This window comes from Charadrius vociferus, unplaced genomic scaffold, assembly GCF_000708025.1.
Source record: "Charadrius vociferus isolate BGI_N301 unplaced genomic scaffold, ASM70802v2 scaffold326, whole genome shotgun sequence".
In the NCBI taxonomy this organism is placed as follows: Eukaryota; Metazoa; Chordata; class Aves; order Charadriiformes; family Charadriidae; genus Charadrius; species Charadrius vociferus.
In genome coordinates, this window is record NW_009649062.1 from 268,481 (window position 1) to 284,187 (window position 15,707).

Sequence of the window (15,707 nt, forward strand, 5' to 3'; positions counted from 1 at the left end):
ACGGCCGCTGTGGACTGTTCCTTTTCCATGTGGGTGCAGCATCTGAGCACATAGACTGCACTTAATAACCGCTCCCTGGGCAGGGTCTTGGCCCTTGTGCCCAGTCCCATAGAAAAGGAGGGGAGGCTGACACAATCATCCGGCAGCTGGTAACAGTAGATTCACCAAACATACTGCACTCTACAAAATATCAAATTATTTATTTATATAAAATATAATACACAACAGTTGTACACATGCACACACCCACACAGTACTTTACCACAAATTTAGGCCAGTTATTTTCTTTAATTAAATGTTATAATCTAGCACACGGTATCTTACAGTAATTTACATTATTATCTGAAGACACAATGGGGAAGCTTTGATCATTCATTTATAAACCTTCCATAAATTACAAAAAGAAAGGCAGTCTGAAAAGTATGTATAAACAGTAAAAACAATTTACAAATGGACAAGAATTACAAAATAGTAACAGCCAATGACTGCCATCAATGTGTAAGATTGTTTTTATTGAGATGCCAATATTGCAATTAATATTTGATTATCAGCTGTTGCAGCCTTTTTTCTGGCTACGGCTTAGTGTGTGTAACACGGTTTTTCACTTTTAACTTTAGACATACGCTTTATCTTGAAACTGACATCATCAATATGAAAATGCTTTTTAACTTAGGACTGTACCTCCACAGGAAAATAAGTTGGGGAGTAAAGGTTTTTTGTTGTGTTTTGGTTTGTTTCCCCCACCACCGCCCCAGTAATTTAGAACAGTGAACCAGGAACTCCAGAGCTGGAGGCTGAATGGTTGAAACTGGGTGAGCCTCTGAATAACTTACACTGTATCTGATTTCAGTTAGTGAAAATGGTGACAAAGGAAACTGATACAAGGGGGTTGGTTTGGGGGGAAAAAAAGGCAAAAAAACCCAAAAAGAAAGCATTTTGCACAGCACTTCCAAACTCCCAGGAGTTACATCAGACATTGAATGGAGTCAGTAACATAGTACTTGATCTTAAATTACCATGTTTTAGGGAAGATGAAGACAGCTGAATACACAGTACATACAAAGTATACGCTGTATATTTATTAGACAGTACAAATCATTGTGCATTAATAAGGCAAAACATCAAGGCTGATTAAACTAGGAGTTTCAAGACCATTTTTGTTTGTGATAAATACTACAGTGGGGTGAGCTTTCTGAGCCAGGAATCAATGAATAGAGTTTTCTTTCCCCCACTCATGGCTAAAGGAGAACAAAGGCTGAGATTTATCCAATGGAGTTGCAGGTGTTGAGTTGACTTCAAATAAAACCATGTTCTTCTGCTCCTAAGCCCACAATTTTTTTTTTTTCTTTTTAAAGAAAAACATATTTGCAACAACAAATGCACTTCCTTTTTTCTTGCCGTTTTGATTAAGCAATTCACATGATTCTATTGATGTCAGAGTTAAAAATGCAAAGGTTTGGGAAAGTTGTACTGCATAGTCATGAAAGCCCTAGTTTTGACGTTTAAAAAAAAAAAAAAATAGACAGACTGGAAGCTTTACAAGTTGTCCAGGAGTACATGAATCATTTCACTGCACCAAGCTTTTTCAGCAGTTTCTTGCCTTTGGAAAGCAGCCCCTTTTTCTTTTTCGAGGACATATCCCTGCCTCTCCCGGGACTACCAGAACCCATAGGTGACGTAGGTGACCCAGAATGGAGATGAACTGTGGGGGATGGTGCTCTCCGGGATGTACCTGTATTCTCAGGAGGAACCTATTAGGTACATTGTTATAATTTATTGAATGTTTGAAAGCTTAAAAGCTATTATCATCAAGAAAGCTGGTAACATTACTTGTCCCATTACCCACTTAAATAAAAAGGGCTGGTTCCTTTCTTCTTTGTGGCTTAAAATACTGTATGGGCTTACGGAAAATACAGAAACTTTGAGGAAAAAAGGTATAGACAATAGAAAATAGTCCAATAGAGTTTGGACTGTTTGGTTATACTTTTTTAAAGAGGAGTTGGATAAATTGGTTTTGCCATAGTTCTGGCCACAAAAGCCACAAAACTGGGTTTGGTTTTGCATTTCCATACTCTGATAGTACAAAAATGAATAGGGATACTTTTAGCTATAGATTTAAGAAAAATAAATGTGTTAATTACTACAGATTAGCAATCTATAGAAGCCAAACTTTTTGGAAGAAATTTAAAATGCTACATGATCACTTTTTTTTTAATGTCCTTTAAATGTCTTTTCTTTACAATTGGCTAGCAAACTTTATGTACATATTTGAGAAGATGGCACACTGGCTTAAAAGAAAAAAAAAAAAAAGAAAAGGAAAAAGAAAAAGCTAAAATGAACCTTAATCACAATCAAAGAAAGCTTAAAGACCCTGACTGCTTGATGCGTGTGCTGTAGCTATGAGGTTGCTGAATGAAGGTGAATACTTGTACAATAGTTAGATGACAGCATTCCTAAATATCTTAAACAGCTATTTTTTTTTTTTTTCAATCATCAAAAGCACTTGAATGAAAACGCTAAAGCTACTTCTACTCAGCCTATCCTAACTACAGTGCCTGGCTGACAGGATGTGACGCTATTGATTTAAGGTGATATTTTCATAGCAGAATCCATGCCTTGGGGACCCCTGTTATCTTGTAGTTCAAGTTAAAACATTAGCAATTTACTGGCTTGTGCAACAGAGTTAAGCAAAGGGGCTTCAAGCCTACTTTGATTTTAAATCAAGGTCTAGTTCTAATGAAAAAAAATAAAAAAAATAAAAACCAACTTGGTAAAGCACCCCAACGTACACCTGAAGATACCATATATTTAGTCTAATGCATTCATTCAGTGAGCTGCATGTTTCATATTGAGACTTTTATTGCATTGGTAAACCAAACAGTTGCTGATATTTCAAATGTGCACTTTCTAGGAAAAGCCAAGTAAATTGTACCATGTGAAGGGATTTTTTTTCAGAATTATTGAATAGTTGGTCTTAGGCAAACTGGGTATAATCGATTATGGAAAACACATTTTTAAGGCAGACAATTTAAGTAGCTATATTTGAGTGTAATGAGTTTCAAAACCAACTATACCCTTGTAAACTACCGTACATATCAGCTTACAGTTCATTTGTAGGGTCTTTAAGGGTTGGGGGTGTTGTGCTTTTCTCTTGATGTAGGAGCTTGGAATTTTTACATCCCAGGTTGGCTAACAATGCAATATGCAGCTTTTGGTTGTAGGGTAGTTAGACATCAAACTCTCCTTTCTATGTAAACATAAACAGTCAGCTCAGGAAGAAATATGTTCCAAACGTTGACCTTCATAAAATGAGGTCTAATTGACTTATTTCTAAAGATTCCTTTTTAAAGGATTTGTCTCCTAAAAAAACTAAATTGACTTGGCTAGATATAGTAAAAGCATACAGCCTATTCTTCTGTGGCCAAGGCTTTTGGAGACATATTTCTTTTTTTTTTTTTTTTTTCCCCCACAATTAAGTTTCAAGACTTGCATTAGAGAGCCAGGTAGCTTTAATTGAAATCTCTATTGGTATCTTCAGTTGCTCACTTACGTGAAGGCTACATTGCCTTATTAAGGTGTGAAATGAACACTCTTCTTCTGTTTCCAAGCAGATGAGCAAAGAAATAAAAATATATATAAAATATATAATATATAAAAGTATTGCAGTGATGAAACAAAACCAAAAATGAGATACTCTAAACATGATTAGTCTTTCATAAAAGAGAAGGCTCTGGGCAATTAACTAATGCCAGTTGGACCAGGAAGTCATACGGATTAAAAGCTGAGTGCTGTCAATCAGCTGCATTCACAGCAGCTTTACAGGAATGCTGCTACCACTCTCCTCCACAAGAACTTTTGCTTTCCTCTAGATACCGCGTGTAGTAAGAGCAGCTTTAGAAGCATTAGGAAGTAACTACTTCCACCAGGGAAAAGCTGTTTAAACTCAAATTATAATAGAAGGTACTGTAATGACTGAAATCCAATGGTCAACTTAGTTTCTTCATTTACAAATGTAACGAGCTAGTGGAAGGCTACGTAAAGTCATTTTTCTTTGTTTTATTTTATATATTTGAAAGTTAATTTTAAATGAGCAAATGGATTTAAAATGTTAAAAGTAATGTCTAAATTATATATGAGACGGAATGGAATGGAAAATAAAATTTAAGATTTTCTTATTTGGTTGCTTACCCTTTTTGCTTTTGTACGCATCGGTGTATCGTGAACATATCGCGAGGGTGCATCAGACAGATAGACTTCAACATCATCAGGCACTTCTTCAAGAAAGTTGGAAGGAACCAGCCCCTTCTGTCCGTTAAGTTCACCCTGCAACATGATGAAAATTTCAGTGAATGTTTTAATGAAAGCAACTGTCGGTTCCCAAGAAGGTAAGGAAATACTTTTGACTATTTCAAAGCCAGAGAGGAAGAGGAAATATCCATCTACAGTCACTTAGGACGTTAACCTTAACCCTCTTGAAGACCACAAGGGGAGCATGTGTAAGCAAATGAACCCCTGTGTGCATTATCTCCGCGCAATGGAGAAGCAGGAGCTGAATTCCCACACTGTAGGTGTGGGAGGGCAGTGCCGCGGCTGTGTGAGGTGCTGGGCTGCACAACCTGAAGGCACTGCTGAGGCCAGCAAACTTTTCCTTTGGGTCTCAACAGGGACCACTTCTAAAATGAAAGAGACAGAGCTGGGCCTCTTTCTATGGCTAAGACGGCAGGGAAATGGGAAGTGCAAATTCCAGCTGCAGATGGGCAGCAGCTGTCAACTTGGAAGACAGCTGGCCAGGCCAGGCCGTGCTGGAATATTGCCTCCTGTGATCAAACTCTTCTCCTCCTAAAGGAATGACAGTAGTACCATCAGTTAACTACTGCTTAAAAGGATACGGAATTATTTTACTGATTTATTTTAATCAAGTAACCCTTTATAGTCAGGACAGGGTCTATCTAGGTTTCCCGCCCCCCCCCGAAATGCTGTACCTTACTGCCTGAGTCACATGTTTGTTTAGATGGATATATGATCAAAATACACATTTTCCGGCTAACTAAATGAGGCAAATATAGAACGCTAGCGGCAGCTCTGAGCTGCCTGAACAACACTTCCTAGAAAAATGGGGCAGTGCTGTGGGGTCCCCCCAGTGGCGGGAGCTGCTCGGGTTCTACAGCCCATGCAGCAGCGGGAGCTGAGCGCGGGTCAGTGTCCCGGCTCGACCAGGGCTCCTCCTCCCAGGGATGAAACGGGCACAGTGACACTGACCCTCTTGTGACAGTGCTTCTGGGCGTGCCAGCTGGGGCCATGTTTTTTGCTAAATTAGGGTCACAGCTATTCCTACAACACACCGAGCTGGATCTGAGGCCTGGAACCCGCCCGGGCTCTCAGTTGATAATTCATGTGAGTGAAGATTGCTCTAACAGTCTGTAGCAGTTTGACCTGACCAAACAGAAGCCAACTTACATAGTAAAATCCATCTTCATCAATTTCACCGAAGACTGTGATAATGTCCCCGGTGCAGAATGTCAGCTCAGCCTGCAGAAAAAGGAACAGGTGACAATGCATGTCTTGTTAGGCAAAGGTTAACACTGTCTTTATTAATGGTAGATCCGTTAATATTTCTTTCTCTCCTTTATGTTAAGACACAGGTGGTGAAACCAAATAGAACTTTGAGAGCAAAACCTTTTTTTTGTTTTATAAATTTTTTTTTTTTTTAAGCTGGCGCCTCTCCCAATTTTTTTTTTTATTTTTTTTTTTTAAGCTGGCACCTCTCCCACCAGCACTTCGCCCCCCCAGGATTCCTTGCGATGTACCAGCTGAGTGTGCCCAGACCCTGGTGATCCTCAGAACGCACCTGCACACCGCCTTCAACAACCTGAACAAACTGAAGCTTTGAACTGCCTGCCTTCAAAGGCCCCTTTCAGTCAACCCCTCCGTGAGGAGGGAAGAAGCCGGAGGGGAGGGACGTGGCTCAGGTCCACGATGTGTACAGAGCTGCGTGCTACAACTACCGGGAGCAGCTGAGGCTGCCTCGCCTGAAACAAAGTTCCTGAACTAAACTTTTGGTCAATAAAGGCTTCATAACGGGCAGCTCCAGTCTCTGATCTGCAAACAGTGTACTGGGCTCTTTTTAGTTGCCCGTGGTTTAAATGTAATGTAATTAGGTTTTTTTAAACTTATTTTTATTTTCCTGTGGTCATGGGAAAGAGAGAACAAATAAAATTTTTGCACTGTATCAGTACAATTTATTTGAGTTGTTGCCCAAACTACTTCGAAACACCATAATTTAGAACTGGATTTGGTTCAGTGAGAAATATAAGCAACCCTGGTTGAGTTTTAAAGCATCAAGTCCCACATATTTCAAAAATCACTTTCTTTAAAAAATTCACAAATTAAAACAAACATTTTAAAGGATAACTTAGAACACCTGCAGTATTTTTTAGAGCTTTGAGTATACCCTGACATTCTTTACCACAACGCAAATACAAATGAAAATTGCGCCACACCTTGACTGAGGGACTTACCGTGTAACAGCAAAGACAATGGGAAAGTGATTCCCTTGTTGCTGATGACAGGTATGGAGAGATGGGGGACTGCATGTGGGTAAATGGAAGATAAACCCACGATGAAGCTCTAGCTAACGGTCAGCTGCTTTTTAAATGAAGATCTAGCTAATGCTCAGTTGTTTACCATATCCTTACATTGTTATTAAAAAAAAAAGTACAGACAAGATGTACATTCACAAAAGCTCAGATGTATCAATTTGGAGAAAGAAATACATTATGAATGCTGTTCTACTGTGCTATATTGGTCAGGTTTGGGTTGGGAAGGAGGGTTGATTTTGGTGGCGTCGGTTAGAGAGCGCTGGAAGCAGGCATCACTATCAGCTTGGCAGCATGAGCTTGGGCACTTCTCAAAAAAAAATCACATTCTTATGTGGAAACATACACAGGAAATTTGAAAACAATTGGGAAAAATAATCATTCCCTACTATTTATAACTCCGTGTTTTTAATATAGCCTTTTGTTATAAATGTATGTCTGTACATATACTGCACAACCATATATCCATAACTGACTATATATATAATGTATTGAGCTGCAGTAAATAACTCTTACAAAGGCCATTCCTTGAGTTTGTTTGAACAGGCACCATAAATCTACTTGTACAGAAGCCATAAGCTTGTCATAGACATCTGCCCAAAAACACCTGACCAATGTTTGTAATTCTCAACTTTTTTTTTTTTTTTCTTTGCCCATCCACTGTAAATATCTCGTAGTGCTCATCAGTGCCAACCACGCTCCTGCTCCATACATGGTAACCACAGTAAACAACTATGGCAATACCTCTACGTCAACGTTAGGAGAACTTTCTCTTGGATCGTAATCATACAGTGCCACCATCCGTCTTGTAGACACCGTGTGCTGTCTGCCGCTCCGTCTGTTTCTTTCTGTTCCGATCACAAGGAGAGGAAGGGAAGGAAAGCTATCAAAGTTATTTTGAAAAGAAAAACAAGGTGCAATTTTCCCCCATGTCATTCTCACAACAGTGCACTAACTGTTGCTATTTCTCTAGCACAGTGATAAAAGGTCACAGATTACCAAACCTATTAACGCAGATAAAACAGCATGTAAGTTTCATAAATGTTTTTATGCAGTTGGCTCACCCTCTTTACTCTAAGCCACTGAATCCTCTGAATGGTATTTATCTGCAAAACCACCATTCTGAAATTTTCAGCCATTCTTGGTTGTAAGAATCAGAGGTTACCAGCTTATACAAAAGCCAAACACTGAAAAATTACGTTTGTTTCATTTTATTCAAACTTCCACGTTTACTGTCTATGCCCTCCCCCCGTCCTAAGCACAAGGAATTTTGTGTCTGGGATTATTCTTCAACTTTCTGCTGGGACACTGGAAGGAGACAGGGACGCTCTCGGCTGGCCCAAGACAAAAGAGACCACCCGGTACGCAAGTGGTTTGCAGAATTTTCAAGACTTGACTACATACCAGATTCTTAAATACTGTTTAATTTTACAAATTTCCTTTGTGGGGAACAGAAGGAAAGGAGTAAAATTTGTAGTTTTCAAGAACCACGTGAAATGTTTATTGATCGATACTAAACATTTACAGCGAAGTCCCAAATGGGCTTCAATTTAAATTTGACTGATATTAGCATGATTCTTGCGGATGATTGCTGCAGCAAGAGAAACATGCTTGTTAGTGCTACTTACAGACAGGCATTGAGGGCAGGTCTGATGAGCGTTAGGCAGTGTGACAGAGGAAGCCCCGGTGAGGGGGAGCCCTATGGTTGTTCCGGCAGGAGGGGGAACATTAAAGGTCGGCTGATGTAGGAGCGAGCGCCGAGTGTAGCATGCACTCACAGCCGGCCCGGCCCCCCGGCTGCCGCTGAGCGGTCAGTCAGAGGAGATCGCTTACTTTTGCAGTGGGTGGTTTGGAGAGATTTTCCCAGCTACCAACGCAAGGGATTTACACGGAGGACAAGGAGAGCACCAAAATGAAGGCACGGGCTGTAAGAGACGCGGGACCCGACCCCTGATCCCCAAAGCCGGGATCAACCCACACCGAAGCCATAGTCTCAGGGCCGCACTTTCCATTTTGAAGTATTGCGTTGGGGCGAGACACTGCCCACTGCTCAGGGTCAAGGGCCCCTCTACGACTAAGAAAAGAATCCAAAAAGGACCCTACAGGAAATTGCTACGTGACAATTATTTTCCAACTTCTGGTTTCCAAAAGTTCAAAGGCATAAAAAAATAACTCTAGACAGCTCAAATCATTTCAGCTAATTTACAGCTTGAATCAAGTTATTGGTTCTTAGCACAGACCTCTTTTAGACTTTCTGGATCTGCGGTGTACAGAGCGTGTGCTCTCTTTGAAACGGTCACAGTTGACTTCAGGAAAGGAATGCATACAAATAAAAGAAGAAAAGATATGAAGCTGTTCAAAGTTCTGTTTTTAAGGATTTCATGTGGGCAAAGGATTAAGAAAAATATAGTCATATGAACACAGCATGTAAAGTGTCTGATATGACATTAAAAATATGAGTAACAATACGAGACAGACTGGCAATTAGAGCCTTCTTCCGCTAAAAATCCACGTGGGCAGCCTCTGTGACAGCGAGGGTCTGGGCACGTGGATCTCTGCTGTTCAGAATTTGTATTTAGTTTAAAATTAAGCCAAACTAACTGTTCTTTCCGAATCCATTAGTAAGAGTGTTTGTTGGTTTTTGGTTTTGAAATGACTAACAATTTAAATCCATATTAAAGAGAAAATACATGACGCTTTTAAAGTGCTAAAACATTTAAAGGTGAACTGCTGGGGGTAGGTTGCTAACAGCTCGCTCAGAAACATCCCAGAATAAAAAGAATTGCTTAAAAATGTAAGACAGGGCAACACTTGTGTCACAAATTGCCTCTCCCTCTTTCCAAGACAGAGCTTCTGATTTCTCAGCTATTTCAGGAGATGCTGCCAGTTAAGCACAACAAAAAAATCCAATTATATTAGCAAAATATGACTCTTAGCCAAAATATTCAAATTATGGGGAGCTATGTAGATTAGTGTTTGATTTTCACAAGTGTTCTGTATCAACAATTTGCTGACTTTGATAAGAACTGAGAGTGCTGAGCAGGACTTGAAGCAGTAAGTTTCAGTTGTAGCTGTTCAGGAAGATATTTTCTGTGCCCACATGTGACCTCGTTGCTAGAAGGAGGAATATATTTAGACACTTCCTAATCCCATCCGGCCCCAGTGGTGTTTCCGGCTGTACCTAACGCAGGTTAGGGGGCTCATTCCGACACACCTCCCATGATGTAGACCCATGCTAAAACGAGGACTTGTGCAGAACAATGCTGTCTGCAGCCAACCCATTCGGGCACGCCTGTAGCTCCCGCTCTGTGCCTGTCCCAAGCTTTCGTCCTGTAAACGTACGTGTAGGTGCCTGTGCTATACCTACAGGAGCAGATGGGCAGTGGGGTTTACAAGTGCATGTGGGTGGGAGTATTCATTGTATTTCTGTGGCACAAGTAAATAAATACACAGATTGGAATTAAGAACTCAAGCATTTAAGAATTAAATCATACTTCCCTTTCATGGACAATGGAGAATTTAAAAATATCTCAATAGCTAAAAAAAAACAACCAACCCCCCTCCCCCCCCAAAAAATCCCACATTTACTAATAAAGTTTTGGAAACAATAAGGTTTTATTTAACCTAAGAAAACAATTGTGGAAGATTTCTTTGGTTTTTTTAGCAACCACTTTTACAGTTCACTTTTAAACAGGACTGAACTAACTCCAGCCCTTTATACTCTCTGGTTCCTGTTGAAAGTTTTAAAACATATTGAGACAGCTGCATGGCATTGATTTTTCATTGTGTATCTGTGTACAACATTGAACCAAAGACGTAATACAAGCGGCTCATAACACAGAATTGTTTGGCCAAACTCTGCTTTTTAAAGGGTTTGTTACTGCAACAGTAATAAAATCTTATAATATATGTGCTATCCCAGATGAGATTACACATAACCCTTTGCCACCATCCCTTTAAATTATTGGTAAAGTAGGAAAATGTAGAAGAATAAAATAACAACAAGTAAGTGATTCTTTTTATGCTTTGCAGCAATGAGCGTATCACAAAGCACCTCAGCACAGCACACTCCAAAGCACAGGGATCATGTTCTGTGTCTAGAAATCTTTCAGGTGACAAACCCCGTTTTTTTAAAATAAGAAAATAAAGTAATGAGTGGAATGGTGAAGATACAAGTCCTCATTTGCAGCAAAAGATATGACCAAGATTAAATATTAGTTGAATAAAGTCATCCAAATACTGACACAGAATGTATCCCATGGTGTAGTAAATTGCTGTAAAATTTAGATGCATCTGCATAGAGTAAAAAAAAAAAAAAAAAGGCAAAGCAGATCCAGCCAAGTTAACAGCACCCAAAAGTTAGGAGAAGTGAAGTGTATATATTTTTCCTTACCAATTTTCTCAACTGGTGTGTTCAAAGGAAGAAAACCTTGTTTTAGAAGCTGATCCATCATCTCTTCATCATCTGCTTGGATCTCAGAGACCATATTACATGGGATAAGGCCAATTCTTGTACAGGTTTCTCCACGATAGAATCCATCAGCATCTTTGTCCCCATAAACCTGTTATTCAAAGAGGGATAATGTTGACCAATAATGGTTTTAGCATTTAGGAATTATAATACAGGCTAAATGTAGACAGATGACTAAAGTTTGGGTGAGGACTTACATTAGTTTTGGACTACTCTGACCTATGTTAAAAACTGGAATTATTACATTAATTTGAATTATGACTTCAGGTACATAAGCAGAGTTTGGACTTTTTTTGTTAGCAGTGAAATGCACTGAAAGTGAGAGCCACAGTAGTCATCAGTTTCTCCCTGTGCAGAGCCAAAAGTACGCTTAATGGGTGACACTCATGCTTATAGAATTACTCACATGGCACCATTTTTGGTGCTATGTGAACTGTATTCAAAATGAAGCATTTGCAAAACCGTGCCGAGTGTCGTTACTTTGAACAGAACAACTTGTATATGATCAAAAATGCCTATCTAACACCCACTATACTTGATATGCATTAACCTCTGCTATTGTCTTTCCAGAAAACATGAATTAAGGTATAAAAGTAGCATCCATTTTCACCAATGAGAACAGGTAAATCCAAAATTTCTCTTAAATTCTAAAAATGCAGTCAATTCATAAAGGCGACTAATGACGCGAAGGCCTAGATCGAGCACTGCGCTAAACAGAAGTGACGTTCCTAAGGCCAAACTGATGCTTGAGTTTAGATTGTTCCTTCTTTAGGCTCAATCAATTGTTTCTTTTCTTTAAAAACAAACAAAACCCCCAAACTAATCCCTTCAGTTCAAATCAGAGTAGATTAAAAATGACTACTGAAGGGCCTCAACTTTTGAGAGCAGGCATGTTTCTCAGTTTGCACCACCCCCTATCCTAGACTTACCTGGCACGCGTCACACAGCACGGCGTATGTGACCGTAACACCTGTACGGGACAGGCTGCACACAGCTCGGGGTGGAGCTGACCCTCCACCATCCCACTGCTCAGGTAACGTAGGAAAAATAGTTTGAAAATACAAACTAATCCTCTTCACAAAAATGTGATGAGAAATTCAAAGCAGCAGATCACATACTAATCACCATGGTCCCAAAGATAAAACAAACATCCCTCAGAATAAATTCCTGATGTGGGATCTCTCTAGATTTTTCAGTGCCAAACACGTACGTATTTGTGAAGAAATAATTAAAATACCTGAGTGAAACAAACATTCTTGCAAAGAAAAACAAGCTCTTAAACAAGATCCATACTTTTGGCATAGATCCTCATGTAAGAAGGTAAGCAAAATATCTAACAAAGTATTTAACATTAAAAAATTGTGATTTACAATACAGACATTTGTGTTACGATCCGATCCAACACAGTGGAAGTCAGTCAGTATTTTAATAGCTTAAGGTACCATTTTATCTTTGAAACGGGTAGTGTAACGAATGCGCCTACGTGGCTTCAGGTTCTGTTTCCGATCACACAGAAATCTGTTACCCTCAGACTACCAGCAGCTCGTCCTTCTGCCTCTCTCATTTCTGCCCGGTTTGCACCAGACCAATAAAATACAAGGCTGCAGGAGGAGATGGTTACATTTGCTGATTCAACGGAAAAATCTACTGGCTTTTTAAACTCAGATCAGCAAATTGAACAAATTTGCCTTGCAGCTGCACAACCACAAGGTGAGGCACGCTGGGGCAGAGGGCACGGCTAAAAACACTGACAGCTTAACACTGTCCCTGGCACATGAACAGGGCTAATTTGTCTTCTGCGCCTTTTAAAGGCAGCTTGTGTGCTTTACACCAACCGGTGAGAAAAGGCAGTGGTTTCCCCAGTTTCAGAAGAGGATGACTCTGGAAGAGAAATACTGAACTTCCAGACTTGAATGAAGCTTAAAGGTATACCAGCTAGGAGCGTTCAGCACTCAGAAAAATACAGCCGCTGCGGTACGTATGAAGGTACAACGCTAAGCATGTCTGTGGCAGCTTTGCAGTTAAGAGGAGACCTTCTCTCAAGCCTGCAGGGTTTGTGGCAATGGACACAGAGGGTTTCAGAGCCACAGTTTTGGTCTTAGCACCTAAGTCTCTAGTCCAGCCTGGCCCTAACTATCTATAGCAACTTTGAGATTTTTGCCCGTTACCCATTACGTAGTAATTTTTAAGCCGTTAGCACTATCTATTAGGTTCCAGATCCAGTGAGATTTACAGCCTGGACCTCTGGAGGATAAAAAAACCTTGGAGTCAAGTCACACAAGTTGCCTTCTCCACAGGAAACAAAGGAGACCCTGTTTGTAAAACCGGGTCCTTTGTTTCCTTTGCTTTTAGATCCCACCTTAATGATCTGTCCTTCTTTAAATGGCAGCTCTTCTTCTGCAGCATCAGGATTTGGGGACATTGTCAGCGGATCGTAGTCAAAAAGTGCAACAAATATTCGAGTAGATATATCCTCTGTGCCAGGATCTGTTTCTGATTCTTCATAAATATCGGGAGAAAGATGGTCATGACCACCATAGCCATCTATGAAAGCAAATTCAGAAAAGAACAATTCAGTAATACAAGTTGGCCTCATCTTTCAACTATTCCAGTAAGTATTTGAAAAATGTTTGGCATTTCAGTGAAAAAAACCAGTAACTTAATGCATATCCTATTACGTTTGGTGGGGGTTTTTAAATTAGCAAGTTGTTTTTTAAAAAAGCATATACAATCTGCATGCATTTAATGTGGTATTGATCTCCTGCACCACACTGACATTTACACACATGAACACAGCTCAGGTAAGAAAGCAATTCTTGTTAGGCTTCCTGGAGTTTGCCATCAATTAATGAAGCATGTTAAGAGTGACATAATGATGAGTCTGATAGGCTTTATCAGTACTGCAAAAATAACCATGCTTTGGATCCACCTGTTTTCCAGCACAGCTGCTTCTGCTCTTCATGGACACAAGAAAGCACATCCCAGCTGTGTTGACATACCATGTTTTGGGTACTAGGTTTAAAACATGGTTATAACCTCTTCTCTCCAGACAGGCAAGAAGAAATGTATTTCAGCAGTGTTAGTTATGCCAGGGTTGGAACTGCACTGCCTACGGTTTTGTTTAAACACAGTCAGTAGTTAACATGGCCAGCAGCGCCCCAAACCAACCCACGCACTACCAAGACGTGTTAAAATCCAGGAGGAATGCGGCTATGACTGCATTTAACCATAAGCTCATTAAGAAAGATCATCCGTGGATATCACAACTCTTAACACTGCACTGAACTCTGTCCACTGCAGGGTACCAAACCAATTAGGACATAATAAATGAGAATGGACGTTTTCTATCATACATCCTTCAGACTTTTCAAATGATCTGGAGAATGCATTTAGTCCACAATTCAACAACATACTTAAGGACGGGCTTCGGTAAAACTGAATTAGAAAATGAGGCTAAAATGGCTAACCGTGAGTGTTTTGATTGACAGGTCTCAGAGGCTTTTAATTTCGTTTTGAAAGAGCACGTGGCAGCACTTTTACCAAAAATAGGCTCTTTCAAGACTTACAAATTTGAGTCCCAAAAACTAAAGCCCTCAAAATCACAAGCTACTTCTGAAAAACTTGGCTTATTGTGCAAGTCCCGCTAACTTACATACTTTCGATCTTTGCTGAAGCAACACTTATCATCCAGTTTACAAGATCCTTCACAATGAATAAATTGGAAATGTTATGAATTACAATGAATGCATCGTTCAACTATATCAAATTTTTTCCAAACAATTTTCATATTAATACAATTTTTACTGTAATCACCTCTTACAAATTAATGACATCCATTTTTGGTAACAGTTTGAACATTCAATATGGAGCATTTTAGATGAAATTACTCTTTTTGCCTCAACATCAGATGCATTTCATTCAACATTTGTTATTTTTAAACTACCTGAAAAAATATTTTCAGAGGGTCACAGCTTTAAGGGAACAGCTACTAACTCTTGGGTCCAGAGCGCAAGGAAGAACGTGACTAGGGAAAAACGCAGAATAGCAAAAGGGCAGGGAAGAATTCCAGCCAAGAAGCTTTAGACAGGCACAAAGCACAGAAAGGAAGTGTGGGAGAAGGGCACGTGTGGGACAGAAAGCAATGGGACACAAAGGATGGGATTCTTCTCTGTTCTCCTCCCACAGTCAGGTTGCACTCACTCTGTGTTTCACACTCAGGCCCACCGAGAAATGTAGAACAGGTGGGTTAAGGGGTGTTCTGTTTTGTTTTTTAAAATAAAAATACCGATTTTTGCATCCAACTGTAACTGCAGTTAATGGGGGTTAGGTGCAAACATGAACCACAGCCAAATGTCGCTCTGTTAAAAGCACTGGCCTGGACCAATCGGGCTCAGAATAGTCACGTTTGCTTCGGTGAACCAGAGAGCAAATAATCTCCTGATTAGCTCATTAGCCACTTATTCTTTCAAGAGGTATATACGTACATCATACATACACACACACGCGTAATTGTGTATGTAAAATCTCAGTCTCTGTATGCAGCCAGCCAGTTTCCCAACTGATGCACAGCTGCAGCGACTTCACTAGATATACATAATATACACAAGCTGATGATCTGTCAGATACATTTGCTTTGAAAC

General features: G+C 39.9%; 1 protein-coding gene across 3 annotated transcripts in view; it reads right to left on the reverse strand.

Annotated features, from left to right (window-relative positions):
- Positions 1-3,446: 3,446 nt before the first annotated feature.
- Positions 3,447-15,707, reverse strand: part of RIMBP2 (RIMS binding protein 2) — a 144,946-nt gene continuing 132,685 nt past the window's right edge. For 2 of the 3 annotated variants that reach the window (XM_009888097.1, XM_009888096.1), the window contains 6 exons: positions 13,427-13,611; positions 10,990-11,158; positions 7,341-7,444; positions 5,458-5,529; positions 4,189-4,323; positions 3,458-3,597 (listed from right to left, as the gene is read on the reverse strand). In XM_009888097.1, the coding sequence (XP_009886399.1) occupies positions 3,571-3,597; positions 4,189-4,323; positions 5,458-5,529; positions 7,341-7,444; positions 10,990-11,158; positions 13,427-13,611 (692 nt within the window). In that variant the 3' untranslated portion in view covers positions 3,458-3,570. Of the gene's footprint in view, positions 3,598-4,188; positions 4,324-5,457; positions 5,530-7,340; positions 7,445-10,989; positions 11,159-13,426; positions 13,612-15,707 lie in introns of all 3 variants that reach the window. The other variant, XM_009888095.1, reaches the window with a different exon arrangement.